Source organism: Rhagoletis zephyria, unplaced genomic scaffold (genome assembly GCF_001687245.7).
Source record: "Rhagoletis zephyria isolate East Lansing unplaced genomic scaffold, Rhagoletis_zephyria_1.1 Rzeph_scaffold_15475, whole genome shotgun sequence".
Classification (NCBI taxonomy): Eukaryota; Metazoa; Arthropoda; class Insecta; order Diptera; family Tephritidae; genus Rhagoletis; species Rhagoletis zephyria.
In genome coordinates, this window is record NW_016172542.1 from 1 (window position 1) to 8487 (window position 8487).

General features: G+C 35.9%; 2 protein-coding genes and 1 long non-coding RNA gene across 4 annotated transcripts; 2 read left to right on the forward strand and 1 right to left on the reverse strand.

Annotated features, from left to right (window-relative positions):
- Positions 1–29: 29 nt before the first annotated feature.
- Positions 30–4187, forward strand: LOC108379045 (putative zinc finger protein 702). 2 transcript variants are annotated; one of them, XR_001849449.1, is made up of 5 exons: positions 30–126; positions 2593–3126; positions 3187–3433; positions 3525–3728; positions 3779–4187. XR_001849449.1 is itself a non-coding variant. In XM_017635363.1 (3 exons), the coding sequence occupies exons 1-3, from the start codon at positions 113–115 to the stop codon at positions 3350–3352; spliced, it is 714 nt and encodes a 237-aa protein (XP_017490852.1). In that variant the 5' UTR covers positions 30–112; the 3' UTR covers positions 3353–3461. The 2 variants fall into 2 exon arrangements, 1 of the variants encoding a protein (XP_017490852.1); XM_017635363.1 differs by lacking the exons at positions 3525–3728; positions 3779–4187 and having other exon boundaries at positions 3187–3461.
- Positions 4188–5096: 909 nt separating this feature from the next.
- Positions 5097–6406, reverse strand: LOC108379046 (uncharacterized). Its single transcript, XR_001849450.1, has 3 exons — positions 6351–6406; positions 5676–5807; positions 5097–5615 (listed from the first exon to the last, which is right to left on the reverse strand). It is a non-coding gene; the product is annotated as an uncharacterized LOC108379046 (long non-coding RNA).
- Positions 6407–7089: 683 nt separating this feature from the next.
- On the forward strand, positions 7090–8233 carry LOC108379044 (zinc finger Y-chromosomal protein-like; the record flags this gene model as incomplete). Its single annotated transcript, XM_017635361.1, has 4 exons — positions 7090–7335; positions 7433–7700; positions 7791–7898; positions 7995–8233. Coding segments are annotated over exons 1-4 (861 nt in total), but the record flags the coding sequence as incomplete, so codon positions are not given.
- Between the last annotated feature and the right edge of the window lie 254 nt (positions 8234–8487).

An 8487-nucleotide genomic window follows, 5' to 3' on the forward strand; every position in this document is an offset into this window, starting at 1 on the left:
TTCCCACGAAATCGACTTACATTAAAGATGATCAAGAGCACATAAAATCACCTAAAGCAAACATCGAAGAAGATTCATATGGTTCAAGGAAGAAAAAGAAACAGAGTTTCCTATGCTCATTTTGTCGTAAGTAAATTGATGAATTTTAACCTTTATTTCCCGTTATCGCGGCAAAAGGTCCAACGTGACATATTGTTTGAAATTCGTTTACAAATATTCTACTAGCATGATCTCAGATACTGTTCTATTCATAATGCGCGGCTTTTTGACATTTTTGAAACAATGTCACAAGGATTTCCTGAGTTCATTTCAAGAATTTTTGTTTTTTTCTGCAGAGTTGCAAACCTGTCATTTCGGAGGTTTTATATTGATGTATAAAGGGTGTCTTAAACAGATTAGATACTACCGGTGCGATACAACGCGTTCAAAAAGGGAGTTAAAATTTTGGTAGTTTTCCGCTCGTTTCCGGATAGCGAGATGTGTATATTACGTTTCTCGGCAGGTTGGAAAGTCGTTGGTTTTTTTCATCGCCTTTCAAATTGACCTGCCAATTATGCCTGACTGCTGGGCATTGTGCAATGATCAGAATTGCCAAATAAAAATAGAATGAAAATTTATTTAACACGGTTGTTTTCAGTGGCATGAATAAAAAAAAATTAGTAAATTTAAATTTCTTTCAGGAGGACCAAAGGAGCAAATGAATTTTCTTAGCTCTTTGCTCCAGCTCCGCTCCGGTATTCTATTTCGGTCCGAGCTCGCCTTGCCCCACTCCCGCTCCCAATAAAAACTTTGTTTATTTATATATATTTTTTAATTATATACCAGCGCAACTTTTGTCTTAGTATGCGTGCACTAGCAACCCTCCAAAAAATTTGCGCCTTATATAGAGCTTATGTTCATAGGCGTAGCCAGGTAGGGGAGTGGGATGCTCGAGCCCTCCCTAACTTTCAAACTTTCCTTATATATATATAAATTAGTACCCTGAAATGCCAGCTTAATGCAAAAATTCTCAAAAATCAACGGAATTTTTTAGCAGCTTGAAACTTGCACTTCTTCAGACTAGAATTGAATGGGCTACAAAACTGCATACCAACATATTTTCTAAAGATTCTGGTTAAATAGTTTGAAATTTTGGTGAAAATTTGCAGAATTTTTATAATTTTTGTACAAACTTGAAAATGTAAATTTATATGGTGTTTGTTGTATTACCAGCTAGGCTTTTACAAAAAAATACGAAACATTAAATAAACTAAAGACAAATAGCCAAAACAGGTTAAAATATCCCACTCCTATTATTTTGTGGACAACTGTACATAAGCCCTTAAAATAAGGTCTCACATTGAGTATAACTTCCTTATAATAAGGCCTTACATGGAGTATAATTTCCTTATAATATACTTCACGAAGGCTTTTTCATAATTAAGAAAAATAAATAAAAATTTAATAAAGTAAAATCTTAAATTTCATATTCCGTCTGATAGGGATTGAACCCGGACAGCCTTGGCAGCAACCAATTGTATCAAGCATCTTTGCACATTCAGCTACAGCCAAATGTGTAAATGTGCTTTCAAATGTTGAATTTGATCAACACCACATTTCGCTGCGTTGATTTCGTCTGTTCATGAGGTTCGNACCATTTGTACCAGTGCAATGAAAATGTATCTTAATAAAATGTGAAGCAAAATCTAAACTCAACAGATCGCCAAGTTCTGCTAATTTGGGTTATGGAATACATACAAAATAAATCTGAAATTACAGTTAAAAGTTTATGCGAAGTTGTGCGAAGTATGCATAATCAGACCTTAAGTCTTATAGGTCAAATAAAATAAGGCTTACATAATCCCTTATAATAAGGCATCAGATGGAGTATAGAAACGCTGCAAGCAGCGCTGCTAGCGTATTGCTTATTTCTTACAACTGCCTACACCATTTTTTGCTGGGAACAGTTCATTAGCTGCGCACTTACGACTTGTATGTGAAAGCGGAGTTGCTATCGGACACTCCTGTGTGCACCACTGATCTAAGTGCCCTGGGAATACTTCTGCATCCAAAAGAGAATATTGCCATGTTGATTAAATAGAATGGAAATATTTAACAAGATTGTTTTTCGTGGCAAAAAATAATATTTAAGTCAATTTCTTAACTGAACTATATTTTTAATTTTTATTGAGCCTGAGGCCGTTATTATTGAAAATTTTTGTGGAAAATCTACAATAAAAATATTTCAAAATAAATCGCTACTGGGCCAGAAAATAACAAAAACAAAATGTTGAAAACTTTTCTTTAAGGAGCTTAGAAGCAAATGTTTTTTTTTTAGCTCCTTGTTCCAGCTCCCCTCCAGCTAAAATTCTTTGCTCCTTTGCTCCAGAAGTCCTGATTTGAAGTATTCGGAATATAAAAGATTGCCATAAGAAATATGAAGCACCGCAGTGTAAATAATATCGCACATGTATGCGGGCCTTTGCTTTTTAACGTTATCGCATCAAATACGATATCGTATAGCACCGTTAGTATCACATCTCTTTGACACCACCTCAATATGCGTATAAAAATATGTACTTGTGTTATAATATCTTTTTAATAATTTTTAAGCGCGTGTGTTATCTACGTATCTTGCGTTGGAAACGCACGAAAGAAAACAGCACTAAATATAAAAGCTCAACTTAAGGAATGTCCAATTTGTCAGAAGAAGTTCGATGCGGATTATATAAGAAAACATATCGACACTGTACACAGTAACGAGCGAAATTTTCATTGCGACATATGTGGTGATTCATATAAGAGCAAACCTCAACTTAAGCGCCACATGTTATTACATACGAAGGAACGCAAAGTTCCATGCACTGTATGTGATAAGACATTTGTCGATAAAAGTGAACTTAAGGTACATATGCGAGTTCATACAGGCGAATTACCATATGCCTGCCATTTATGTGATCGTCGATTCAGAATTAAAGTCCGTCTCACATACCATTTGCAAAAACATGCTAATATTAAGCGAATATGTAATGTATGCGGCAAAGAGTTCAAAACTGGCACATCGTTAAGAAAACATTCATTTGAACATACTGGCTTAATGCCATATAAATGCAATATTTGCAATTATGGAAGCGTGAAGCGTGAATAGTAAGTTTTTTAAAAAAGCTTTGAAAACCTATTCGATTAATAAAATAATCTTTTTAACAGTTTTATTACACATATGCAACGCAAGCACGACAAAACTATGACGGCAGATGAATTATATGTAATGTTCAAAGTAAATACTGGCCGAACTCCATACGTTAAGCCCGTCGACGACATAGAAACAGCGAAGAAAGCACATCCGGAATACTTTGAGAGTAATAAGTTATAAAAAATTTTAATTCCTAAAAGTTAAAGTGGATACATTCTTTGGATCGTTTACAGTCAACTGCTTATACATATAAATTAAACGGTTCGTTGTTTAAGTGTTAAACAAGTTATTTCAGCTGCCTGGGTGTTTGTTTTATGTGAGTCTAAAAACGAAACTTCCAATCATTTTCTAGCTTGCAATGCGACCTTGTACAACTGTTCGTGGCAGATTATTGATGTGTAGAAGGGTTTGCTAATTTACGTACATGATGGAGGTAAAAACCACTCCGTTTCTCAGTATGCTGCGGAAGCCCTTTAAATTGCAGCTTCAGGCCCCCCTGAATTTTCATTGAAAATATCGTACCATTGATTTTCACACGATCGTTGAACACAACCAGGTAAGTACCGTTGACCTTGTTCGGAGCCTCTTTAATTTCTTCTATAACAGCCAGTTGATCATTGATGAATACTATACCATCGCTTATCGGTGTATTTGGTGCTAGGTTATTAAATGTTGCGCTGCAACTAGTGGTAGGCTCTTGGCTCTGGGTTCCGGGTTACAGTGAAATCACTGGAAACTGCACGGTCGAGGAGCTGGACCGTGGGAATTTGATCAGCTCAGCGGGCGTTGGGCGAAGTTCTTGGCATGCAAGGTGGCAAAGTCCTTTTGGCCATGTGTAAACCTAGGGCGGTCCAGGAACCGCTTCAGTCTAAATGCTTAAACAGACTCCAGCGTAGCAGTTAATTCCGAGTTGATCCGGATCAACACTGCCGTCTGTTTATGCTTTAAGCCAGGAACACTTCTCGCTAGTGATGGGAGTTCTAACTGGTTGTTGTTGTTGTTGTTGTAGCGGCTACTAAGCCCCGTTCGCTAAGCTTCCACAGGGGCTGTCCATAGGGACAGAGGCGTCAGCTGAGTGGGGTTGCACCAGCTGCATGGAGAACGATGAGGTGGGATCCTGTTGCTGTTTTAACTGCATACAAACTCCCCAAAGAGGTTTTGGGGAGTGATGTTGGAGTAGGCTTGCCAACATTTTCTAAGAAATTTATCGTATTAAAAAAAAATTAAAAAATATTGTACTACATGTATATAGGTTTGTTCGTAGAGCAAAAAATTTGTACGAATTATCATGATTTTTGCCCAAATCGCGTTCGTGCAGACCAAAAAATTATCCAACACTCAAAAATTGTGAGAGCAAAGTGACAGTTCTCTTGGAGAGATGTTGCAAATTCTTGCTGGAAAAAATTTTGCCAGCAAGAATTTGCAAACACGAAAAACATGTGGTTGTGGCGCATGGTTGCATTTTTGTCTACAATAATTTGAATAAATTAGTTCGTTAAATTTAAAAATTTATAAACACGAGCGATTTTTTTATGAAAAAAGGAAGTAAATAATTGTTGATATAATTAATTTAGTTAATTCAAATGATATGAACTTAATTCGGCTGAAAAAATGGTATTCGCAATCGGAATGCAATTGCAACCAGAGTCGATTTAAGAAAGTCAGAACAACAAGAAATATACATGAAAAACCTGTTTTTGGCCATCCGAAAGAATATTAAAAATTCTATAAAAAATTTTTATGTTTGAAATGCAACCGTGGACGCCAGCTGGCAGCGAAACTTGCAAATTCCTGCAAATTTGCGTTCGTGCAGAAATTTGCAAGTTTCTCAACATGAGAGAATTTGAGAGAATTTTTTCTTACTCTCTGATATTTTGAGTGTTGGATAATTCTTGCTGGATTTTCGACGAACAAACCTTATATCTTCTACATACTTATGCCTAAAAGGTATTTTTCTGTTACCAACCAATATCTTCTTCGATATTTTTTCAAATTTAATGACTGACATCTCATTTTGAAGGGGAGAAGCTCCCGTTGTTCAAATTTAATTATTTACTAAAAAAGGGGTTTACAAAGCTGAAAGCACTGTAACCGGTCAATAAAGCGCTATATCTTCCATAATAACTTTATCAATTGAAGGAAAGCTTCTCTGCTTGATGCAAAAATAAAAACTTTTTAATAGCATTGCCACCCGCTTAAAATTGTATATTGAGCAATTGAATAATGTGTTGTTAATTTTCGGTCGCTATCAGTGCTTGTGTTATTTTTCTTTTTTTTACTAAAAGTATATTCGGTAATGACGGGAGTTATTGCTTGTTTTTGCGGCAGTTTCGGAAGAGGCATACTATTTAATTTCCATACTAACTTTTGCACCAAGTTGTGGATTGCAAACTGTGTGAAGTACTGGAGCTACTCCTGCTTTGTTATTTCTTTTTGAATTCGCCTAGAAAATAAATAAAATCGGTAATTATCAAAAAAATAAAAAAATTGCAAAAATATTTACTTTTCCTGTTGTTCAGCATCCATCTTTTGTATTTATTTTATTTACGAAACAGCTGTTAGACAGTAAAATGCTTTTCACCTCGTGTGGTGATTTTGTTGAGCTTTTTTCTTATGAGGCGTGGGCAAGAATAACCTCACAAAAGGAGCGTTCCTTATCTCCCAGAAATAGTCAGAAAAAGCCGGAAGTAGTCAGATTTAGTCCAAAAAGCGTTCCTTAACTCGGAAATGACAGCAAAAATGAGAGAGCAACACTCGGTGAGAGTGACTCTCATCAGTCCGAAGTAGTCAGATTTAGTCAGAAGAATTTTTTCTGGAAAATCCTGAAAAGTGTCAAACTCAACTGAATTTAAATTAACGGAAATTAAAGAATACGCAAAAAATGAGAATAATCTAAAAAGTAAAAAAAGTGAATTGAAATTGGAAGGAGGCAAAAAATAATTGATATACTAAGTGTTTATTGTGCTTGTGTTTGTGTGAAGGTGTTTTGTACATACATTTACATTCTTATTTGACGTTAGCTTTGTTGTTGCCATTCTTTGGACTAAAAATTTGGTTTTTTGCGTTCCTTTACTTTTCCTGTTATTCTCTTTTAGTGAGCGCATTTTGCTTACGCTCTGACATTTTGACACTTTTCAGATTTTAGTCCAAAAAGATAAGGAATGAACCTAAAATAGACCTCACAAGAAATCTCACAAATTTTTGCTCACAACTCAGTTGGGAGGTTTTATTAGAATACCCTATTAGTGTGTGCAGNTTTTTGCTCACAACTCAGTTGTGAGGTTTTATTAGAATAGGGCTGTTAGTGTGTGCAGTGCATGATTCAATAATTAAAGGTTTGCTCATTATTGAGATTAGACTTTTGACACTCCCTTAGCTGCCTTACAAAAGCTTTGCACACACACACGAACCCACACAGTGCTTTGCTAAGGGAGCCGATTTTGTCAAGAGGGAGCGAGAAAACTGCTTTTTGAGCAAACCCTTTATTATTGAATCATGTGTGCAGTGTACATTGCACACGAAAGTCGATGCATCGAAAAAATATATCGATATATCGATGTATATCGGAAAGTACAAAACATCCGTTTTATTCGATACATTGAATAGCGAACAGAGATGNAATCATGTGTGCAGTGTACATTGCACACGAAAGTCGATGCATCGAAAAAAATATATCGATATATCGATGTATATCGGAAGGTACAAAACATCCGTTTTATTCGATACATTGAATAGCGAACAGAGATGTTTTTTTTGCATCCCTAGTTTGTTAGCACCTGCCGCCATAACGATATTTTTGGTGTTTGCATTATAATATAGTTTTGTCAGGTAACAATAATAATAAACACGAAATCCTGCATGGAATCTAAACAAATAAATACTTAAATGAACTCAACTTAAGTAATACGTCTGCGAAAATGCAATGCCGCGCTTGTATGCAAAAAAACTATGATGGATTTGTGGAAATGAGTTACGCCGTATCAGCAGACGGCAAAACCTTGTACGATTACTTTAATGAATGTACCCAGCTTCAAGCGACAAATACAGACAATCTTCCGAAATTGCTATGTCTAGCGTGTACTCAAAGTTTGCGCGCGGCCTACAATTTTAGGCAAGGCGCTCGCCGTTCAGATGAGGAACTAAGGAATATTTTGGAAGGTGCAGTAAGTTTGGATGATACTTATACAAAGCAATCGCAAGTATAGCGTTCAATAATATTGCTTCAAATCGATATATGTACATATTTCCTTTTTTTGTTAGCATTTTGGCGATTATTTGAACCAGTCTATATATGAAATTGAGGAAGTAAATTTACCCTTACAAGATATAAAGACCGAACTTACAATAGAGATAATTAACGAATTAGACGCGGGACAGTTATCAAATGTAGATTCTGATGAATCGATACCATATGAAAGTGAAAATGGAAATGATGAGTTTAGTAGGGCGACCCATATCTGTGAATTCTGTGAATGTAGTTATACCACGCAAAATAAACTAAAAGATCACATTTTAAACCTCCACAAGGGTAAGCTCCATTTCTAAACACAATATTCAATTTGGTAAATACCACTAATATTTTCATTTGATATACAATAAACATCTACATACATTCCAGATGAAATTACTTGTACCAGGTGTCAGCAGATGTTCGAAATGCCAAGAGAACTGAAATTGCACGAGGAGCTTGTTCACATGACTGAATCGCCTGTGGCCTGTCCATGGTGTAGAGCTCCTAAATTTATCCCAAGAGAGAAATTAACAAAGCACATGCAAACGAGACACAAAAGGTCTTTCTTAAAATATTTTCCACGTATCAAAGTTTGTAGTCCAGATACTCATGAGCCTTTTCAGTGTGAACGTTTTCAAGAGTTCTTGCAGATTGAGTTAGCAGATAACATTCACGAGCACACATTCGAATGTGTCATATGTTCTAAGAGTTTCAAAGAACATAGTGCTTACAAAACCCACATAAAAAGCATACATAATAGTTCCATTTGTAGTAAGGAAGATATCCCTACGAAAGATGATGGGAAATTGAAGAACGCACTAGAGTGTTCCGTATGCTTAAGAAAATTCAAACTTGAAAGGACATTTGAATTGCATATGAGAACTAAGCACAAGCCAGATTCTGTGAAGAAAAATAACCCTTCTGCAAGAGCAAAGAGAGACTATGCGCGAAGTCGCAGAAAACGGAAAGAAGTATCACCAAATAAAAAAGCATCACGCGAAAGTAGACATGCTCAAATGTTGACAGAGGGGAAAAAGTATCTGTGCTCTATCTGCCGTGAGTATAGAATTAAAATGTTATTTCC

Excerpts from the sequence above, each read along its gene's own strand:
- LOC108379045 (XM_017635363.1), top strand. Across the intron at positions 3,127-3,186 it reads GGAAGCGTGAAGCGTGAATA|TTTTATTACACATATGCAAC; the intron begins GTAAGTTTTTTA and ends TCTTTTTAACAG.